Source organism: Herpailurus yagouaroundi, unplaced genomic scaffold (assembly GCF_014898765.1).
Source record: "Herpailurus yagouaroundi ecotype Mexico unplaced genomic scaffold, PumYag 165, whole genome shotgun sequence".
NCBI classification, from domain to species: Eukaryota; Metazoa; Chordata; class Mammalia; order Carnivora; family Felidae; genus Herpailurus; species Herpailurus yagouaroundi.
Genome location: NW_024412406.1, coordinates 181,553 through 205,837, shown reverse-complemented (window position 1 = coordinate 205,837; position 24,285 = coordinate 181,553). Strand labels below are relative to the sequence as shown.

Here is a 24,285-nt window from a genome sequence, read left to right as displayed (position 1 = left end):
CAAATAGTTGGTGAATAAAAGAATACATGAATGAATAAAAAATGGGTAAAATTATATCATTCACCAATAATCTGGAAAATAAGGGTTGGAATTTAAAACAAGACAAGAAAAAACACATTTAAATGCTTTAAAAACATTACAGGCTTTGCACTGCAAAGATAACACAATAGATTTAATCTCTTGGAGTCAATCAGTTAGGAAAAAATAGTTGTGGTTTTATCATTTGTGTGTGTGTGTGAGAGAGAGACAGAGAGAGAAGGCTTACATTAATAAAAACACAATCTTTAGGGGTAGAAAGGACAGAGAAAGCAACGTGGCAATAAAAATATTCATATTTTCACAGCCCTGCCTTTGGGGGCAATAATGCATGAGAACTTGCATGGGTCCTATGTCTGAAGATTTGTATTAGATAATGTGTGATTCTCTGACTATTGCAGAAAAAGGAACATTCCACTGCCTGTTAATAAGATAAAAAACTAACATAGGTTTCAGAAGTTGTCACTTTTATTCTTACTATAAAAAAAAAAGCTGAAGAAACTGGAAACCAATAACATTTCTTGGATCTATCAGAGAACTGAGGTTGCAGGGTAAATTCTCCTCCAAATCTGGAGAGATAGGTGAATCCAGACAGCCACAGCCAGATCTACTTACCTGGAACAGAAGTCCTGGAACTGAAACTGCTACAAAAATTTAAATGGTACTTTTTATAAACTGCTAGGTTGAGAGTGGATAATCAAGAAACTCTTGGGGGTCACAATTATGGGGAGTAATACCTGGGTTTAATCCTTGAGGAACCCCACCATGTTCTCATGGTTAAGAGCCAAGAAAGATCTGCTTGTGGCTCTGGCAGTAGAAGAGGATGATTAATCATCTTAAAATATACCCAGAGCTCATTTGTTCTCTACAACAAAGGGCTGCTATCTAGGGGAAAAGACTACCAGAGCCTTATCCCACCCAAAGGAAAAGTGTTTCTCCCACCCCAGACCCCTCTAGCCTTCCTGTCTTATTACCTAAGGTGGGTAGCAAGCTAAGAAACACTTGTAAAGGTCACATCCCGGGAACATAGATCCACTACAAGACTGAGATTTAATTATAAGATTATAGATTCCCCCCATATCTTATCATTGTACTAATGGGGCTCTTGTATATTAACAGTGGATTATAGCTGCAGGATGCAGACTTTCTCTGAGGAGGTGTACTTAGGGAAGGCCAAAGTCAAAAGGTGGGGATGGAAACAAGGGCATTTTAGAAAAATTTGGTAGCTCTGGCACTTAGAGCTACAGCAAATATTAAATACAGTCCAACTCCTAGTCAGATTAACATAAAACATCATGCTAAAGACATATCTACCTCAGTTCCAATTACTAATTACATCATGTACAGCTTCCAACAAAAATTATAAACCACACTAAGAACACAAGAAAACCACAGCCTAAAGAGACAAAGAAAGCATGAGGACCAGAGTGGGATATGACAAGGATACTGGAATTCTCAGAGAATTTAAAATGACTATGATTAAGGGATCTAATGGAAAAATTAGACATCATTTAGGAATAGATGGGAAATGTAAGCAGAGAGATGGAAATTATAAGATAAATTCAAAGGAAATATTAGAAATCAAAAACACTGTAACATAAATGAAGAATGACTTTGATGGGCTCATTAGTGGACTGCATGGGGCCAAGGAAAGAAGAGATGAGTTTGAAGATAGATCAGTAGAAAGTTCCCAAACAAAAATGCAAAGAGAAAAAAAAAAGAAAAAAAAACAAGCTCCCCCCCCCGCCCTGAACATCAAAAACTGTAGGATAATTTCAAAAAGTATCAATATATATGTATCTTTTGTGTATACATATACATAAGATATGTACAAAAGCATGCACCATCCTCTAATATTAGAAAAAATATTTGAAGTAATTATGGCCAAGAAGTTTCCAAAATTAAGTACAGACACCAAAATGCAGATCCAGAAAGCTCAGAGAATAACAAGCATGATAAATACCACCCTCCTTACATCCTACACATATCAAATTCAAATTGTGATAAACCAAAGATAAAGAGAAAATCTTGAAAAGAGACAGAGGGGAAAACATCCTGCCTATTGTAGTATAAACCCTGATAGTTGTGTTTTATTCCTTATTTTGTAATGCAAGTGCTTGACCTAAGCTTGACTGGTATTTCAATGATGATCTCAAACACATTGCCAGCCACCCAACTATATAGAGTCAGACTGCCTTCCCTCACTGAGGTTCCTTTGTTTTAGAGATCTTGGTGAATTTTGATAACTGACAATTGGGCCACTTGTTTCTTTATCTTCCCACACTTTAAATTCCTGGTCTTGTGTATGTATGTATGTATGTATGTATGTATGTATGTATTATTTCTTTTTATACTTCATTTCTTTTTTTTTAAATTTACATCCAAGTTAGTTATCATATAGTGCAACAATGATTTCAGGAGTAGATTCCTTAATGTCCCTTACCCATTGAGCCCATCCCCCCTCCCACACCCCTCTAGCAACCCTCTGTTTGTTCTTTATATTTAAGACTCTCTTATGTTTTGTCCTCCTCCCTGTTTTTATATTTATTTTTTCTTCCCTTCCTTTATGTTCATCTGTTTTGTCTCTTAAAGTCCTCATTTGAGTGAAGTCATATGATATTTATCTTTCTCTGACTAATTTCGTTTAGCATAATACCCTCTAGTTCCATCCACGTAGTTGCAAATGGCAAGATTTCATTCTTTTTTATTGCTGAGTAATACTCCATTCTATATATATACCACATCTTTTTTATCCATTCATCCGTTGTTGGACATTTGGGCTCTTTCCTTTCTTGGGCTATGGTCGATAGTGCTGCTATAAACATTGGGGTGCATGTGCCTGTTCAAAACAGCATACCTGTATCCCCTGGATAAATACCAGGTAGTACAATGTGGGGTAGTTCTATTTTAAATTTTTTGAGGAACCTCCATGCCGTTTTCCAGAGTGGCTGTACCAGTTTGCATTCCCACCAGCAGTGCAAAAGAGATCCTCTTCCTCTGCATCCTCGCCAACACCTGTTGTTGCCTGAGTTGTTAATGTTAGCCATTGTGACAGGTGTGAGGTGGTATCTCATTGTGGTTTTGATATGTATTTCCCTGATGATGAGTGATGCTGAGCATTTTTTCATGTGTCGGTTGGCCATCGGATGTCTTCTTTGGAGAAGTGTCTAATCATGTCTTTTGCCCATTTCTTCACTGGATTATTTGTTTTTTGGGTGTTGAGTTTGGTAAGTTCTTTATAGATTTTGGATACTAACCCTTTATGTGATATGTCATTGGAAATATCTTCTCCTATTCTGTTGGTCACGTTTTAGTTTTGCTGATTGTGTCCTTCGCTGTGCAGAAGCTTTTTATTTTGATGAGGTCCCAGTAGTTCATCTTTGCTTTTGTTTCCCTTGCCTCTGGAGACGTGTTGAGTAAGAAGTTCCTGCAGCACAGGTCAAAAAGGCTTTTGCCTGCTTGCTCCACGAGGATTTTCATGGCTTCCTGTTTTATATTTACGTCTTTCATCCATTTTGAGTTTATTTTCCTGCTCTTATGTCTTAAATTCACCATTAGTGAGCTCACAAAATCCTAGGCCTCCATTCTCATCCCCAATAAAAGTAGAACCCCAGGCCCATACACTCTCCCTCTCTCTATCTGTAACCTCACTGTGTGGCCCCAGGTGTGCTGTGTAATTTTCCAGGTCTTGTAAGTAATAAATCTTATTTTTTCAAAGTTTCCTCTGGTTGTTGTTGAAGAGCATTTACAGTCTTTTTTTTTTTAATGTTTATTTATTTTTGAGAGAGAGAGAGAGAGAGACTGAGAGCACTCAAGTGGGGGAGGGGCAGAGAGAGACAGAAACACAGAATCCGAAGCAGGTTCCAGGCTCTAAACTGGTATCTCTAAGCCCACGTGGGGCTCAAACCCATGAACCATGAGATCATGACCTGAGCCAAAGGTGGATGCCTATCCAACTGAGCCACTCAGGAGCCACTGACAATATTAAAAAAAAAAAAAAGTTTATTTATTTTTGGAGATGGACCGAGACAGAGAGTGGGGGAGAGGTAGAGAGAGGGAGACATAAAATCTGAAGCAGGCACCAGGCTTTGAGGTGTCAGCACAAAGCCCCATGTGGGGCTCGAACTCATGAACTGTGATATCATGACCTTAGCCGAAGTTGGATGCTTTAACCAATTGAACCAACCAGGCTCCCCTGGGGAGCTTTTTAAAAAGTTTTAAAAGTTTTTGTTTATTTATTTATTTTGAGAGAGACAGAGCACTGTGAAATCATGACTTGAGCCAAAATCAAGAGTCAGGTGCTTAACTGACTGAACCACCCAGATGCCCTGCATCTTACAATCTTAATAAAAACTACAAGGGCCAGTCCAGCCACATTGGTTATTCATAGGTTTAGACAGGCACAAAACACCTATAAGAGGAACAAGGATAAGAACCAGCAGACTTTTCATGAGAAGCCACACAAATAAAAAGAGAGAGTGAAATACAGTGTTGAAGTTCCTAACAGATTAGATCATAATTGTTTTTACCACAAAGAAGAAATTATAATTATGTGACATGATATAGGTTAGCTAATGCAATAGTGGTTATCATATTGCAACATAAATGAATTTTTAAAACCAATATGTTTTATCCCCAAAACTTACACAATATTAAATGCCAATTATATCTAAATAAAAATAAAAACAGTAATAAAAAAGAAAGAAGCAAAAGCAGCAACTTAGAATTCTATGTACATGGAAATTATCCTTCCAAAGTGAAAAAGAGACAAAGATTTTCTTAGAAAATCAAAAGCAGAGGGGCTTCAACATTAGTTCACCTACTCTGCAAAAATGTTAAAAAGAAGTTCTTCAGGAAGAAAGAAAATGATAGAGTTAGAAACTCAGGTCAACATCAAAACTGGAAGGACACTGGGAAAAGAATAGAGGTAAAATCAAACTAAAATCTTAGTTTTTCTTATTATTAATTGATCTAAAAGATAACTTTAAATAATGAAATAATGATGCATTAGGTGATTATAGTATATGGATAAGTGAAATGAATGACATTAATGCCTTAAGGACTGGTAGGGAAGAATTGGGGATATTGTGTAAGGTTCCTGCTCTGCAGTTAGTGTTCTGTGAAGGGAGACTTAGATTAGTTTAAATTGTATATTGCAAGCTGTATATTGAAAAGAAGTATAATTGATATGCTAAGAAAGGAGAGAAAATCAAATCATGAAAAAAGCTCACTTAAACCCAGCGAAGGCAATCTCAAGCTATTCCAAAACATAGAAAGGGAAGGAAAACTTCCAGACTCATTCTATGAAGCCAGTATTACTTTGATTCCTAAACCAGACAGAGACCCAGTAAAAAAAGAGAACTACAGGCCAAAATCCCTGATGACTATGGATGCAAAAATTCTCAATAAGATACTAGCAAATCGAATTCAACAGCATATAAAAAGAATTATTCACCATGATCAAGTAGGATTCATTCCTGGGATGCAGGGCTGGTTCAACATTCGCAAATCAATCAACGTGATACATCACATTAACAAAAAAAAAAAAGAGAAAAACCATATGATCCTGTCAATCGATGCAGAAAAAGCATTTGACAAAATTCAGCATCCTTTCTTAATAAAAACCCTCGAGAAAGTCGGGATAGAAGGAACATAGTTAAACATCATAAAAGCCATTTATGAAAATCCCACAGCTAACATCATCCTCAATGGGGAAAAACTGAGAGCTTTTTCCCTGAGATCAAGAACACGACAAGGATGTCCATTCTCACCGCTGTTGTTTAACATAGTGTTGGAAGTTCTAGCATCAGCAATCAGACAACAAAAGGAAATCAAAGGCATCAAAATTGGCACAGATAAAGTTAAGTTTTCACTTTTTGCAGATGACATGACATTATGCATGGAAAATCCAATAGACTCCACCAAAAGTCTGCTAGAACTGATACATGAATTCAGCAAAGTCACAGGATACAAAATCAATGTACAGAAATCAGTTGCATTCTTATACACTAATAATGAAGCAACAGAAAGACAAATAAAGTAACTGATCCCATTCAAAATTGCACCACGAAGCATAAAATACCTAGGGATAAATCTAACTAAAGATGTACAAGATCTGTATGGTGAAAAGTATAGAAAGCTTATGAAGGAAATTGAAGAAGATATAAAGAAATGGAAAAACATTCCGTGCTCATGGGTTGGAAGAATACATATTGTCAAAATGTCAATACTACCCAAAGCTATCTACACATTCAATGCAATCCCAATCAAAATTGCACCAGCATTCTTCTCAAAGCTAGAACAAGCAATCCTAAAATTCATATGGAACCACAAAAAGCCCCAAATAGCCAAAGTAATTTTGAAGAAGAAGACCAAAGCAGGAGGCATCACAATCCCAGACTTTAGCCTCTACTACAAAGCTGTCATCATCAAGACAGCATGGTATTGGCACAAAAACAGACACATAGACCAATGGATTAGAATAGAAACCCCAGAACCAAACCCACAAAAGTATGGCCAACTCATCTTTGACAAAGCAGGAAAGAATATCCAATGGAAAAAAGACAGTCTCTTTAACAAATGGTGCTGGGAGAACTGGACAGCAACATGCAGAAGATTGAAACTAGACCACTTTCTCACACCATTCACAAAAATAAACTCAAAATGGATAAAGGACCTGAATGTGAGACAGGAAACCATCAAAACCCTAGAGGAGAAAGCAGGAAAAGACCTCTCTGACCTCAGCTGTAGCAATTTCTTACTTGACACATCCCCAAAGGCAAGGGAATTAAAAGCAAAAATGAACTCTTGGGACCTCATGAAGATGAAAAGATTCTGCACAGCAAAGGAAACAATCAATAAAACGAAAAGGCAACCAACGGAATGGGAAAAGATATTTGCAAATGACATATTGGACAAAGGGCTAGTATCCAAAATCTATAAAGAGCTCACCAAACTCCACACCCGAAAAACAAATAATCCAGTGAAGAAATGGGCAGAAAACATGAATAGACACTTCTCTAAAGAAGACATCCAGATGGCCAACAATCACATGAAAAGATGCTCAACGTCTCTCCTCATCAGGGAAATACAAATCAAACCACACTCAGATATCACCTCATGCCAGTCAGAGTGGCCAAAATGAACAAATCAGGAGACTGTAGATGCTGGAGAGGATGTGGAGAAACGGGAACCCTCTTGCACTGTTGGTGGGAATGCAAACTGGTGCAGCCGCTCTGGAAAACAGTGCCGAGGTTCCTCAAAAAATTAAAAATAGACCTCCCCTATGACTCAGCAGTAGCATGCTAGGAATTTACCCAAGGGATACAGGAGTGCTGATGCATAGGGGCACTTGTACCCCAATGTTTATAGCAGCACTCTCAGCAATAGCCAAATTATGGAAAGAGCCTAAATGTCCATTAACTGATGAATGGAAAAAGAAATTGTGGTTTATATACACAATGAAATACTACGGGGCAATGAGAAAGAATGAAATATGGCCCTTTGTAGCAACGTGGATGGAACTGGAGAGTGTGATGCTAAGTGAAATAAGCCATACAGAGAAAGACAGATACCATATGTTTTCACTCTTATGTGGATCCTGAGAAACTTAACAGAAACTCATGGGGAGGGGAAGGAAAAAAAAGAGGTTAGAGTGGAAGAGAGCCAAAGCATAAAAGACTCTTAAAAACTGACAACAAACTGAGGGTTGATGGGGGGTGGGAGGAGTGGGAGGGTGGGTGATAGGCATTGAAGACGGCATCTTTTGGGATGAGCACTGGGTGTTGTATGGAAGCCAATTTGACAATAAATTTCATATATTAAAAAGAAATAAATGAAGTCAGACAAAAACAAAACAAAACAAAAAAATAAAACCAAAAATAAAACCAGAGAAGGCAGAAGAAGAAGAGGAAGAAAACCTAATGCTAGGCCACCTTAAGGCATCAAACAGGGTCTGTTACCTGAACTTATTAAACTTAGATCCAGAACTGGAATCATTCCCCCAAGACCCAAAGTATATATTTTGAATCCATAAATGTTGCCTATGTTAATGCCTACTTACTTTGTCCAATTTTTAAAAAATTTCTTGTTCCACGGCAAAAAACACTTTCTTTAGTCCTTTCCTGAGGCTCTCCCCAAGACAAACTCTGCCTTCATCTTTTTTTTTTTAAGGAAGAGAGATGAATTTTACTTTTGTCTGTCTATCTATCTATCTATTCATCCAATTTCATATTTTATCTTCTTACCTGTCTCTCTATGAAATGGATGTTGGTATTTGAAGGACAATGAGAGGATGAGCCTGTTTCATTCATGTTCCTGTCTCCTTGTGCACAGGGTAATCCAGTAGTTAGGCAGGGCGAGATGGCACTGGGGAGCTTAATTTGGTTCTGAGAATGGCTCTGTGTGTGTCAGACAATGAGAGCAGAACGGAAATAACATATTTAAATGTCAGGTTATTTTGAGATTTCTCAAGCTTTAATTAAACTTGCCTACAGGTTACACGTTTAGAGTGCTTGATGAGTTTTGAACGGAAGAAATAGTCTGTTTGCCAGATGGATTTTGCCCAAATTCTCTCAGCAACGTTTAAAATAGCATCTTTTTTTTTCCTCTTCTGTCCACAAAATGCTTCTCTAGCATTCCACCAATGGAAAGTTTCATGCATTAAATAGCTTAGTAAGAAGATACCTAAATATTCCTGACCCCATACAGAGTTTCTGGAAGCATGTGCTATAGGACAAATAGTTGAGGTTAATGGTAGATGTCCACAGGAAAAAAAAAAAAAAAAAAAAGCGAAAAGAGCAATGGCTCAGGAAAGAAAGAAATGGATTCTAATTCTAGATCCACCTCTGTGTGCTGTGACCTTAGACAATAACTTAAGGACCTTTTTGATTTTCACTCCAATAAATGTAACTATTAAGCATGTACCACGTATTCAGTACAGTGAGATAAAGTAGAGCAAAAGAAGAATTATTAAAACCTGGTATTTGTGGAAAGAATATAGACTTTGGAACCAGATAATGTTAGCATTTATTGCATGTATTTCTAAGCAGTTTACTTAATCACTCTTTTAGGAAACAAGGCCATCTTTTATTACCCAGTATAGGTATATGATTATTTTCAAGGAGAAATAGGTGCTTATAGACTCCTGATATTTAATTATAAGAAGCTGCTATTAGGTAAAATTCCTGGCTGAGAAATTTTAAACCCTGATTTGTGGTATGTAACTGTAAAAAGTAATAATAACATTTTATTACTTGGAGTTCTCCAGAAAAAAACACAGAACAAATAGAATATTTACAGATACATATAAAAGGATATTTATTATAGGAATTGTTAATGAAGGCTGACAAGTCCTACAATCTGCCATCTGCAAGCTGGAGAACAAGGAAAGTTGGTGGTGTAATTCCATCTGAGTCCAATGGACTGAGAAGGGGAGAAGGGAGAAGGAAGCCTATTGCATAAATCCAGGTCTGGATCTGAAAGCCCAAGAACCAAGGGTGTGATAGCTGATGTCTAGGGCAGGAGAAGATGGATGTGTCATCTCAAGAAGAGAGTGCAAATTAGCCTTTTATTCATCTTTTTGTTCTATTTAGTACCTCAACTGATGGGATGATCCCACCTGCATTGGTGAGGCTGACCTTCTTTACTCAGTCTATTCAATGCTAATCTCTTTCCCAAATACCTTCAGAAGTAATGTTTTATGAGCTATCTGGGCATCCCTTAGTCCAGTCAAGTTGATACATAAAATTAACCACCACAGTACTAGAAGTACTATATATAGTTCTAGTGTGTGGATAAGTGAGTGAAATCAGTTGTGTGAATGTCAGAGAGACAATGTATATTCAGGATGAGAGGACCTATATGTGCAAAACCCTTAGATGTCCGGAATAAATAGCAACATGGAGATAATATATGTGTGTACATATGTGTGTACATATGCATATACATATATGCACATTATGCACATATAATATACATATATGTAATACATATATATGTGATATGTATAAATCACAAAGAGCTAGAATATTCATATGGTCCCTAGTCATTCAATCATTCTCAGTTGTTTTCCGGGGTTGCCACATATGGCATCATAAATTGTGCTCTGCATACATAGGCTATGTGACTGGAACTCCCTGGAGTTGTGTAGTGCACAGCCTGCACAGCCCTTTTTAGCAGAGTTAGCGTATCAAGAAAGCCCTCACACAGATAAGGAGAACACATAAATTGAGCATAAATTGAATGGAAGAACAAAAGAAAAACAAGAATGGAGACATAAAATGGGATTCATACAAAAAATGTAAACTTTGCTATAACAGTGCTTCAAACTTGACTTTAAGTCTTTTATACCATAAAAGTGTATTAATTTTTAGCTTTAGGACAGATAAAAATATCTCCTGAAGGGCTTAGTAGAGAGACCACTTGAAAATGGTGGACACCATCTTCATTTTCTTAAGGATAGATGCAAATACAAGTTTGTTAAACTGTGATACAGTCCTCAATAAGGCCGTGTCACTCCAAAGTCCAGTTCAGTAAGAATAATTCTGTAGCAGGGCAAGGGGGATGCAGATACCCTGCTTTCTCTTTGTTGTACCTATGATATCCAGAGAACAAATAATCCCTCTTAAACATTGCCTTTCTCAGCTGGGCTTTTGATAAATAGTGTTTTTGTATGAACTTGGGAGGCCAATCATGCAGGAGAATGTAAGGAATCATTGTATAAATTGAAAAGAAAAAAAAAAAGAAATTAGAGATAAATTAGGAGTGTGTAAAAATAGTATACTCCATAATGAGCTGGATACTAAACTAAGTTCGGGGGCTATAAAGATGATTAACATCTGCCCATAAAATGTTTATAATCTAGAAGTGGGATAAGTATGAGTGAGGGTTGTCAGACTAGCAAATATTAATAATAATATTACTAGCTAATGTTTTTGAGTGCTTACTATGAGTCAGGTATTTTTCTAAGTTCTTTTTTTATGTATTAATGCATATAATGCTTTCCAATGTAATGGATAGTTATATATCATTATTAATCTGTTTTGACTGATGAAGAAATGAAATCTCAGCTGAGTACCTTCCTCAGAGTCACACAGCTCATAAGTTGTGGAGTTGGGATGCAAACCCAGACATATTTCTTTTTTTTTTCCAATGTTTATGTATTTTGAGAGAGAGTGAGGGAGAGCACATGTGTGAGTGGGGGAGGGGCAGAGAATGAGGAGAGAGAGAATCCCAAGCAGACTCCATGCTAACAGTGAGCGCAGAGCTTGATCCCATAGTAAGATCATGACCTGAGCCAAAATCAAGAGCTGGACACTTAACTAAGCCACCCAGGCATCCCCCACACAGATTTTTTTTAAACAGATATATGCAATTCAAAATGACAAATGCTTTAAATGTAAAAAATGAGAATGATTCCTAAAATAAAAATATTTCTAGTTTAAGAGCATTTTTTCCCATATATAATAATTTCATAGAATAGAAATAAAACTAACTCTGACTACTGTCAATGGAAAGAGTACCACATCCAATGCTGAGTAAGAGATTAAAATTTCAAATATCTGTTCTCATTAAGCAAATTTCCAAGTGGATTATATTTAGAGGGTAGGAGGTTAGATCACCCATGTAGCCTTTTTCTGAGATACTCTTTTATCCTTTTCAGTGTCATTGGAAAACACTTTGTTGCTTGAACATTTTTATGACTTCACTAAAAATAAATTCTAACAAAACTTTTGTAGGTGAGCAAATATCAGAAGATGTTCTAGTATCACCTCTGCCCAGGCTGCTTGCTCTTTGTGGCTACTTTGATCTTCATAAAACTACTGCAAGGCAAACACATGTTAACCTAGAATTTTTTTTCTTTTGTAAAATACTTTGAGAAAAATCTGTATGTGTGGATTTTCATCAGAGTTAGAGAGTTTAGATTTCACAGATAGAAAACAGGTAGTCTCTTCTACCCCAGAAGGTGTTGATAATAGAGTTGAACTGGCCTCAGAGGAAGTGGATGAACAATGAAGAATCTAGGTAAAAATCCTAAGGATGTGGGGAGGAAAGAAAGAATAACATGTACATTTTATTCCATACCCTGTTTACTTTTATATCTGTTCAAGTGCCTAGGGTAATACTCTGCATTGATACTCTAACTCAAAAACACCCTATCAAACAAACTAGAAAGTAGCTTGTTTAAGGGTTTCTTTGAAGTCAAAATAGCTAACAATGACATATATTGATGACCATGTCAATCTGGTGAAGCACATTCTTACTTCTACTTCCTGACATAGAAACTTAGGTCCAGAATCAGTGAAGTGACTTATTCAAAAACAAATATGAGTTTCATTATTGAAACTCAAATGTAAGACTAGAGCTGACTTTAATCAAGAGACCTTTTCTTTATACATGAACTCTAGTGCTGCTAATGAAGTCTTCATTATTTTAATGACACATATTTCCCCATGGACATTAGGAAAAATAAGAGAAGAAGCCAATCAGGCTGGCATTATAAGCTATGTGCCAAAGTCTGACTATCAGAATCTTTATTCTTTTCCTACTGTTCCAAATGGTGGTAAGGAACCTCGATTTTCATAGAATTAAAGACATGGGACAAAGTTTCTTTAAGAGGCATCCTTGGGGCGCCTGGGTGGCGCAGTCGGTTAAGCGTCCGACTTCAGCCAGGTCACGATCTCGCGGTCCGTGAGTTCGAGCCCCGCATCGGGCTCTGGGCTGATGGCTCGGAGCCTGGAGCCTGTTTCCGATTCTGTGTCTCCCTCTCTCTCTGCCCCTCCCCCGTTCATGCTCTGTCTCTCTCTGTTCCCCCCCCAAAAAAAAAAATTGAAAAAAAAGAAAAGAGGCATCCTTATGATATTTGAATACATTTTTAAATAATGGTACTGATAATATAGTTGTTCACAGGAATATTGTGAAACTTACATGAGGTTTTCTTTTTGCTATAAGCAAAAAGTTATTACACAATCAAAAGAGATGATCTACAAGAGGATATAATGAAAATTCAAATATATATTTAAAATTTTTTTTTAATGCTTATTTATTTTTGAGAGAGAGAGAGAGAGCAGGAGAGGGGAAGAGAGAGAAGGAGACACAGAATCTGAAGCAGCCTCCAGGATCTGAGCTGTCAGCACAAAGCCAGACTCCGGGCTTGAACTCATGAGTCGTGAGATCATGACCTGAGTCAAAGTCAGATGCTTGACTGACAGCCACCCAGGTGCCCCACAAATATGTATTTTTAACACAGGTTGTGTTTACAAGTTTGAGATAGGAAAAATATGGAAATGAAGAATTTTTTTCTCAATTAATCAAGATTTCTTACCCTTGCTCATAAGTCTAATGTAACTAACTCTTTCTGTCTTTAGGAAAGGGGTTGAGGGAGGGGGAAGGCATAACAGAATTATTCTCATGAAAAGTAAGAATATGGAATTAACATAGTCCAAAAGAACTAGGAGTCTCCCTTGGTATTCCCATTTAAAATACTGAATGTTCAGGGGTACCTGAGTGGCCCAGTCGGTTGTGTCCAACTTCAGCTCAGGTCATGATCTTGTGGTTTGTGAATTCGAGCCCCACATCAGGCTCTGTACTGACAGTGTGAAGCCTGCTTGGGATTCTCTCTCTCTCCCTGTGTCTCTGCCCCTCCCCCACTTGCATGCCGTCTCTCTCTCTCAAAATAAATAAATAGATTTAAAAACTGAGTGTTCAGGAGAAAGAGGCAAACATGGTTTACAGGGAAAAAGAGGCTTAAAATTATTTTTCAAATTTTTTGGCTTTTTCACAATGATATAAATATCAAAAAGGAGTCCTCAGAATGGGTGATTTGACTAATAAAACTAGTGAAACATCAGAATTTACATATTTTAAATGAAAACCACACTATCTAAAATATATAAGAATGTATCAATGCCTAAATTCTACTCAATAACTCAATGATGGAAAAAGGATAGTGAAGAAAAAAAGAAATATGGAAGGTAAATAAATGACCATATTTATGAAAATAAATAGGTCCATAGAAAATTAATTCATTTAGAAAATATTTCTTATGGACCTATTATTTTCCAGGCACTATTTAGAGAAATGCAAATTAAAACAACCTATTAAAATGCCAAACCAATGAGAATAATAAAGTAACGTCAGGGATGCTATGGAAAAATAGCTATACACTTCATGTTGAATTGTAAATTGATTCAATTTTTCTGGAAAATAATCTGCTCATATATTAGAAGAGTTATAGAAATGTTTCTACGTTTTGACCTAGTTATCTCACTTTTGGGAATAAACCTCAAAGAAATAAAAGCAAAGTAATTTTATAAAGATAAACATAGCAGTGCTATTCTTAATAATAAAAACTGACTAAAAGGGTACAAGGCTGAATATGCATATTCATGACAAAAATGGATGTGTATTAGTACATTTGCAAAGATAGATAATTACATTCACTTATTTATTGAATAACTATTTATTAGGTACTATGTGGGCCAGGAACTGCCCTAAAGGCTGGGAATTGAGTACAGAGCAAAACAAATGTGGTGTATACTATTATTCCTGGGATATCCCTATGCCTTTGTGCAATTTAGAAAAATGTAGCTTCTCTGGGAACATGAAGTCCTATGGGTGCAAAGCTTTGCCAGAAAAATGCCCCCATTTGCAAAGTAACGGGTATCCATGCATGAGGAAGAGCACAATAGCAGGGATCATGAGTTGGGAGTGGACTATGGTCCCTCACTGGACATCTTGATGCAGAGCACAACAGGCATAGCCGTGCATAGCAGTCCTGGTGCTTACAAGTCAGTGAGGAAGAAAGACATCAAAGAAATAAATGCACCAATGAGGACATAATTACAAAGATAACTTCTCAGAAGAGAGGAATATAGCCTGACCAGAGCATATAGCAAGGAGAACTGGAAAGTCTCTGTTATGGAGAATCTAGGAAGTTTGGAAAGAAGTTGAGACTAAGTAAAGGAGGTGGGAAAAGTGTCCAGACAAAGGTAACAGGATGTGCATAAAACTCCCCATGGCTGTACAGCATGTGGCATATTCAGGGAACTGAAGTTTGAATTAAAGAGGGCCCAGGGGGTGGGGTGCAAGGTGAAGTAGAGAGGTGGGCAGGGGCTATGCTCTGTAGGACCTTGTAGGTCAGGGTAGAAATTTGTTCTTATTCCTAAAAACAGTATAAAAGCACTAAATTGTTTTAATAAGAAGAGCAGGGGTATGATCATATCTGTGTTTCTAAAAGATCTCTCTGGCTACAAAGTGGATGATGGATTGTAGAGGATGATGGTATTGGAGTGAAAGATGCAGAGTAAGCCATTGCAGTTGTCCAGGAGAGGTGGAGGTTGTTGGACCAAGGTACCATCGGTGGAGATGGTAAAATGCAAATTATTGGAGACATACTGAGGAGATGAGATTGACAGGTCTTGGAGGTACACTGGCCATGTAGGGTGAGTAGAGGGAGGTGACAAGCATGCCCTTTTTTTTCCAGTAAAATATTTTAAAGTTAACAATTTAGAGAGTTTAGTATTTGTTTCCTAGGGCTACTTTAACAAACTGCCACAAAACCAGTGACTTACCACAATAGAAATGCATTCTCTTACAATTCCAGAGGCCTGAAGTCCAAAATCAAGGTGTTGTCAAGGCTGGTCTCCCTCCAAAGACTCGAGGGAGGAATCCTTTCTTGCCTCTCAGCTTCTGGTAGTTCTAGGATTTCCTTGGTTGTGGCTGCATTAACTCCAACTTCCACCTCAGTCTTCAGATGGCCTTCCCCTCTTCCTCCTGTGTCTGTATGTCTTCTCTTCTTCTGTCTCATGTGAGGACACTTGTCATTGGACTTAGAGCCCATCCAGATAATTGAGAATGATCTTATATTGAGATCCTTAACTTAATTATATCTGCAAAGAGCTACCCCCCCCCCGTTTTTTTTCCAAGTAAGGTCACATTCATAGGTTCCAGGGTTTAGGGCATGGATGCATCTTTGTGTGGGCCACCATGCAACCCACTACAGGCATTATGTGAATAATCCTTTATGTATCCTACAGCAGGGACTACCAGGATTGACCTTTGTACACGCATTATTGTCTGTATTTGCCATTTGAGGAGCACTGAAATGTTCTCTTTAAGTTCTCAAATAAACTCAAGTAATTGCCAAATCCAAGGGATACATTGGTCCTTGTGAAGCCTTTGTACTCCATAACGTCCTGTGTATATTTCATCATTGGATGCAATCCATACATTTTATCACCTGGTATTGGAATCTTTTATTGCCCTGTCTCATTGGTTTGTAAAGCTCTTCAAGGAAGCAATTTGTTTCTTGTTTGCCACTGTTGTTTACCATGTCATGCATGGCCTTCTTTCAGGTACTTCACATTATGCTGTAGGGGGGTCCTGGGTGTAATTTTCTGTTGTTTTTAAACATCATAATTAATTAACTAAAAATTACTGAATGCACCTAAAATTATTTTTTAATATTTCAGGATATCAATGAAAATCAATAATTATTGTATAGTTTTTAAAATTCCAGTTTAATTGAGAAACAATTGACATGTATCACTGTATAAATTTAAGGCATACAGCATGATGATTTGATTTACATATATCATAAAATGATTACCGCATTAGGTTTAACTAACATTCATCTGCTCATATAGGTTCAATAAAAAGAAACAAAGAAAAAAAAGAAAAATTTTTCTTGTGATGGGAACTCTTAAGATTTACTCTCTTAAAACTTTCCTATCTATCATACAGCAGTGTCAACTATAGTCATCATTTTGTACATTACAACCCTAGTACCTATTTGTAACTGGAAGTTTGTACCTTTTGACCACATTTTTCCAAATCCCCCTCCCCTCTGCTTCTGGTAATCACAGGTCTTTTCTTTTCTTTCTTTCTTTTAAATGTTTTATTTTTGAGAGAGAGAGAGAGAGAGAGAGAGAGAGGATGAATGTGTTGGGGAGGGCCAGAGAGAGGGAGACAGAGGATCCAAAGCAGGCTCCATGCTGATAGCAGAGAGCCCAATGCGGGGCTCGAACTCATGAACCACGTGATCATGACCAGAGACCAAGTAGGACGCGTAATTGAGCCACTCAGGCACCCTTCACAAGTCTTTTCTATGAACATTTTCTTTCTTTCCTTCTTTCTTTCTCTTACTGAGATCATACACTATTTTTCTTTTTGTCTGACCTACTTGGCTTCGCATAATGCCCACAGGGTCCAACCTTGTTGTTGCAAAGAGCAGAATTTCTTATGGCTGAATAACATTCATATATATACGAACAAAACTTCTTTATCGATTCATCCATTGATGGATACTTAGGTTATTTGCATGTCTTGGGTATGGTAAATAATGCTGCTAGGAACATGGGGTTGCAGATATCTTTTTGAGTTAGTGTAGCTATATTTGTATCAGACAAAATAGACTTTAAGCTAAAAAGGGTAAGAAGAGACAAAGAAGGTCATTATATAATGATAAAGGGTTAAAGCATCAAAACATCATTGCGTTCCATAATTCCTGTAGGCCTTTTTTACTTTTTTCATTTTTTCATTTTCCTTCTCTGACTTGGTAATTTCCAAAGTCCTATCCTACAGATCGTGAATTCTTCTGTTGTGGTTGGATCTACTCTTGAAACCATTTTTGAATTCTTCAGTTCAATTGTTGCATTTTTCAACTCTTGTATATTTGTTTGCTTTTTTGTTTGATCATTCTGTTTCTTTACTGAACTTCTCATTTTGTTTATGCATTGTTTTCTGTCTGCCTGTGTTTCCTTGTAGTTCACTGAACTTCCTTAGGTGGATTATTCTGAATTCTTTGTCTAACAGCTCATGGATCTCTATTTCCTTAGGGTCAGTTAGTTTTATTAGTTTCCTTTGGTGGTGTCATATTTACCTTATTTTTTCTGATCCTTGATTTTTTATATTATTGTCTGCACATCTGAATAATTGGGCTCCACTTTCAGACTTCACAGTTTGGTTTGGCAGAGAGAGTTCTTCACCAACCAATTCAGTTTGGGTTTCTGGGTGTCTGCTGGTTATGTCCTTGGGCAAGTGAGTCATGTTATTACAGTCAATTTTTGTGTGATGCAACCGTTCAAACTGTAAGGATAGAGATGAGGGACTCTGCCATTGGCTGAGAACAGTTGGATACGACTCCTATCCAAGTGAGGCTGTAGGGTGGGTTCCATGATTGCCTGGATTCTCTGTTCAGGCTTACTAGATGGTCTGGAGTAGGTACTATATTCAGTAGTAGGTGGGACTATAAATTAGCTTCTCTGATGTAGCAGGGCAGTGGGATGGGACCCAGTCATTGTTTGTGTACCTGAATCAGACCAGAGTGTGTACTGAATTCCTTGGTTAGGTGAAGCCTCTGGTTTTTCTCTGTAGATGGGGGAAGTTGTAGGCTCTACTCTCTGTTCATGTGCTACTGTACATAGGACAGTTGAATGGGCTATGGAGCTTCCTGTGTGCTCTGGTTAGGTTCCCTAATTGGACAGGCTGAAGGCTGTAGTCACCAATATCAGGGATGTGAGTTAGATTCCCAATCTGGGTACAGCAGGAAAAGCAGCTTTAGAAGCAGGTAGGGTTCATTGTTTGTTAACTCAAGCCAACCTGAACCCCAAATTCCCTGATCAAACAGGACCACTGGCTTTGCTTTGTAAACTGTCAGCAATACCTGTTCTCCTTGACTGAGTGACTTGAATATAGTTTCCAGGAGTTGTCTCCAGCCCTTAATGGTCAGATGGGGCCAGATGACACTCTCCACAGCAGCTGGGGCTATGTCTTAGCTCCCTTGCCTGAGTGGGAGGAGAAGGGACTGCTCTAAGCTACTCAAAATTTCCCAAACAGGTTCTGTACTTGAGGGGGGCTACCCTTAGCCTTGGCTAAGAATCAATCTCTCTGCCTGTGCATATTATGAGAATGCTCCACACCTGGTACTGGCTTTTCTGCAGGCATTCAATTCTGCCTGCCTGACTCTGCCTGCCACTGGCCCACACTGCTTCCAGGAGTTGTCACTAGCCCTTCTGGCCAGATGGGGCCAGAAGACTCTCCACAGTGGGTGGGACTGTGAATAAGCTCCTTGCCTGGGCAAAGGCAAATGGGGCTCTAGGGTCTGCAACTTCCTTGTTTGGGGATCTGAATCAGACAGATCTGTACTTCACTGAGTTCCCTGGTCAGAATGCATTCCTGATTTGTTTCTGCAGAAGAGTAAACCCACTGGTTGGGATTACTACTTGAGCACGGGAGGTATGAACTTAGTCTGCCAAGATCCACTTACTGGCTATTGCAAACCTCCCCCATCTTCTCCATCACAGTCAGATTCCTAGTGGTTGAGACCCACAGATTCTCACGGATTTTCCTGCAATCCCCATGTTGAAAGATCAGAGTATGGGCTCCCACAATGCTTGGGGGCTGGGGATGGTTGTCCTCCTTGGGTTCTCTTTTCACAATGGAGGAACTGGAGGCTCAGGGGAGACCACTTTGCTTGGTGCTATGCTAGCCTCAGGTAGGGGCAATGTGGTCACTGTGTAGTCATTTCTCTTACCTTTCTAATTCAGGCTTTTGGTTTCTGTGTTGCAGACTTACCCTTGTGTTCTAGGATTCTCTCAGTGATTTTTTTTATTTATTAAATTTAAAAAAATATTTATTCATTTTTGAGAGACAGAGACAGACCATGAGCGGGGAAGGGCAGAGAGAGGGAGACACAGAATCCAAGGCAGGCTCCAGGCTCTGAGCTGTCAGCACAGAGCCCAACGTGGGGCTTGAACTCACAAACTGCAAGATCATGACCTGAGCCGAAGTTGGTCGCTCAACTGACTGAGCCACCCAGGCGCCCCAGTGATGTTTTGTTTTTAAATAGTTGTTAGTTGTTCTTGTGAGGGGAAGCAAATCAGGAAGAACTTATGTTGCCATCTTGGTGATGTCATTGGCTTATTGAATTAAAATTTTTTTTAACGTTTATTTATTTTTGAAAGAGAGAGGAGAGACAGAGTGTGAGCAGGGGAGGGGCAGAGAGAGAGGGAGACAGAATCCAAAGAAGGCTCCAGACTCTGAGCTGTCAGCACAGAGCCTGATGTGAGGCTTGAACTCATGAACTGCGATATCATGACCTGAGCCCAAGTCGGATACTTTAACCAACTGAGCCAGCCAAGAGCCCCTGTATTTTTTTTAAGTTTGTTTATTTTGAGAGAGAGAGACAGACAGAGAGAGAGAGAGAGAGAGAGAGAGAGAGAGACAGAGAGAGAGAGCACATGCACATGGGGAAGGGGCGCAAATTGAGTCTTGAAGAGTGAATAGGTATTTTTCAGAAGGTGGACATTACAAAGAGATATGAAACCAGTAGGGAATTCTACTGAAATCACAATAGCAATACCAATGGTAAAAGTCCAGATGTGTTTCAAGAATGGTGAGATATAGAGGGAGGATAGGAAGTGGTTAAATACATTTGGTGAATAAGACTTGGCACTTAGTGTATATGTAAGGAAAACAATGGAGTCAGAACTAATACAAGACCATCCATTGGCAGACCCTACGTCTCTCTATTAAAATTGGGGTGTCTCTCTTATGTGGATCCTGAGAAACTTAACAGGAACCCATGGGGGAGGGGAAGGAAAAAAAAAAAAAAGAGGTTAGAGTGGGAGAGAGCCAAAGCATAAGAGACTGTTGAGAACTGAGAGCAAACTGAGGGTTGATGGGGGGTGGGAGGGAGGAGAGGGTGGGTGATGGGTATTGAGGAGGGCACCTTTTGGGATGAGCACTGGGTGTTGTATGGAAACCAATTTGACAATAAATTTCATATATAAAAAAAAAAACAAAAAAAACAAAAAAAAAATAAAATTGGGGTGTCTTCACTCTTCAGATATTAATTGGAAGTGTGGCCTGCACTTTCTCCATGAGAGGCTGTAAATCTATATTTTAGTCAGGGATTTCCTCTTTTAGATTAATATATAATGTCCTTGAAAGCCCTCAATTCTTTTCTTTCTTATTTTTTTCCTCAGAAAAAAGAACCATCTTTAAATAGCTACATGATAGTGTTGGATGTAGCTCATTTTAACAAAGGTCACAGCATTTTTGAGTAGTAAACACGATTACCAGATCTTTCCAGTATATAGATGTTTGGCAGGCATGCCTCCATCACTGGAATAAATAACTAGAGTTCCAGGGGCATATGACAGCTGTGGGCCTGTGAAGCCTGTGGGTATCTGGAAAGAGCCAGATGCATCCTGTTTCTCCTCAACTATAGCCAAGAGGAGAATCAAGGCAAAAAAACTCCCTTTTGCTTGAATCAACCAGACTATTGAACAAGTTTAGAGCTTGTCTGTTCTGCTGGTTTCAAGTTGGCCTTAGAAACCAAATGGGTAATAGGAGCTGTATTTGAGAAGCTCCTGTCAAGAATCTAAGATTCTTTTCAATTGTAGCTCAGCAGCACCTGGATTCTATTCCTAGAGTATTTCCTCCTGTGATGATAATATCAGCAATTAACATACTTTTATTTATAAGATTTTATTCTTTAGGGAGTACTCAACCTTTGGGAGGGGTCAGCTAATTAATTTCTGCAGTGTTTCAGATTAGACTGCTGCATGTTTTATGACCCTGAAGATTACAGTGGTTATTAAGTCACTAAAATATTAAATCACTTTTCAAAGGATTCACAGTAAGGAAGAAATAGGAAACATGCAAAGAACTCAAATCCTGGATATTCTGAGAAGTATGTTCATCACTGCCCTAAAACAGGACCCTCACAGAAGTGTTCACTCTGTTTTAAGCAAGGAGAAAAAATAAAAAAAGAGAAGCCACATTATCAACAGAGAAATAACATACTTCAACATTCCAAGGTAACCCCACATAACATGAAGTCATCTGAAATTATCCACATCTCTGGAACCCTGAATATGTAACTTCTTAGTAGGTATGAAATCAGAGTTTGGATGAACATCTTTCTTATGTAGTGTGGTGGGACGATCACTGGACCCTAAGCCATAAAGCTCAGTTTTGAATATTGTCCCTTTCACTTCTTAGCTATGTTATCCTGGACAAGATAATTGACACCTTGCAACTGCCATTTTCTCACGCCTGAAATTGATATATCATTACCTGCCTGACAGTGCACTCTTCTCTTCACCTTAAGAGCCAGAATCCTAGTTTAAGACTCCATCATCTTTCACTTGAACCACCAAAACTGACTTTCAATTGGTTTCCTCTATTTTATTCTTGCTCCTCTACAGTCACTCCTCCACATAGCTGTTGGAATGGTCATTTAAAATCAAATTTCAAACTGTATGATTCTTTTGCCTAAAATCCTCCACTGGTATCCATTTATATTCAGAATAAAATACAAATTACTTATCATTGCCTAAAATATCGGTAAAATCTGGTTGTTGTTCACTTCCTTGGCCTACTCAAAACTGCTTCTTAGCCTGACATTTAAGTTTTCCAACAATTTGACAACTAACTCTACCAACCTCTTCTTCCATAATTCATTTATTCGCATATTCATTCAGCACATACTGAGCATCTATTCTAGGTCAGGCACTCACTGACCTAGGTCCTGGGACTAAAGAGCTGAATGAGCTAGGTCTTTAGGGGAAGAAGGGATAAATAGAAATGTGAAAATCCTTATTTTACCAATGCTCTCAGAACAATCAAACCTTTGCCAAATTTGAGCAGGAACCTTAGTTATTTTATGACTTAAGATTTTTCTTTTATGACAGATGGTAGACTTCGATATTTATGATCTGTCTTTAAAATACCTGATTTCTCCAAACACTGCTCCAGCTTTCAGAGTAACCAGAACTTGAGCACCATCAGAGCCTCCAAGAACTTGGACTTCTCCTTGCTTGATGATATACATTTCCTTGCCAATTTCTCCCTGCATGCCAAATATAAACAGGAAATGGTAGTAATTTTATTCTTGACAAGTATGCCCCAAATTAAGAAACAAACTCTTCTAGAGGAATAATTATAAATAAAGCAAGAAATATCAATGTAAAAGTAATTGTCTTAAGACCTGAGGTAGTTATAGACATTGGTTCGACAGACATGAAAGGAAATTATTAGGAAAGTTCTGGTTCCCAACATGTGAGCACTGTATGCCACCACTGGGCAGGTATCACTCAGCACATTGTTTTAGGAATGGGTATGGGTAGAGGAAATAGCGGGTTGTAAGCATAATCATCCTGACTTTGGTGACCACTGCTATGCTTTGAAGAAGGTGCTTGGTCTATCAAAAGAGCATGGGCTACAGCCATGCAAAAGTCAACTCTATTCTTCTGCCTATAGCACTGATGTCTGAGTTTAGTAATTGGAGCACAGGAGACCTTTAAGGTATTATTCTTGTTTCATATTGAAAGGAAAGTGTTAATGCAACAGGTTGTTTTACTCAGTCTTGCTTATCTCTTTGGACTGTTGGAGCCAGGGCAATGACCCTTGTTCAAAGCACTGAGAACTAAACTCCTGCAATGTTCACATAGTTACTGGTTAATAATTTTATTCTCTATTTCTGGGGCAGTGTGGCAGGATGTACCAGGATTTCAGCACTGTTTAAGGTAAGCACAAAGATTTATGATGTATATTTGGTATCTAGTTTGGAGTCTGAACCATGGCTAGTCATGTAGCTACGTGACCAGCCCCATTTAAGAACTTCTGACACCAAGACTCTGATGGGTGTTCCAGTGGAGACATTTTGTTCTTGTCTCTCTAGGTCCACAGCTGAGGAGAAAGTACTCTTATGACCATTTCAGAAGTAGGACTTAGGAAACCTGCACCTGATTTTTCTGGTCTTTGCCTATGTATAAATTTCCCTTCCTGTTCCTGCACTATATTCTTTGCTGTAATAAATCTTAAGCCATGAATATAACTTTATGTTGAATCATGCAAATCACCAAACTAATGGGTGGTTATGGGATCCTTGGAACATCTCTTCTCACTCCAAAATGCAAAAAGAATAAATATGTTTTACATGAGATCTAAATTGCAATTGGGTCAAGAAAAGCTGTTCTATTCTAAATAAGCCAGTTTGCCTATTACCAGACAAACTATTTGGATAATAGCACCTATAAGTCTTAGTGAATTGGGTCTTGATCATGCTGAGCTATAAAATAATAGCATGAAAACAACAAATTTACTTACTTGGTTCAGGAAGGGACTGGGTTATTTGAATTCATTAAATATTCTTGTTGCCATATTTTCAAAAGATTAGGATACATTAAAATTAACTCAGGATTAAACAATGTTGATTATAGTTCATGCTCTGTGATGGCT

At 38.2% G+C, this 24,285-nt stretch overlaps 1 protein-coding gene across 3 annotated transcripts in view; it reads right to left on the bottom strand.

Annotated features, from left to right (window-relative positions):
- CNGB3 (cyclic nucleotide gated channel subunit beta 3) overlaps positions 1 to 24,285 on the bottom strand; it is a 162,017-nt gene that overhangs the window by 4,358 nt on the left and 133,374 nt on the right. For all 3 annotated transcript variants that reach the window (XM_040487445.1, XM_040487446.1, XM_040487447.1), the window contains one exon: positions 22,776 to 22,894. In XM_040487445.1, the coding sequence (XP_040343379.1) occupies positions 22,776 to 22,894 (119 nt within the window). The remainder of the gene's footprint in view (positions 1 to 22,775; positions 22,895 to 24,285) is intronic.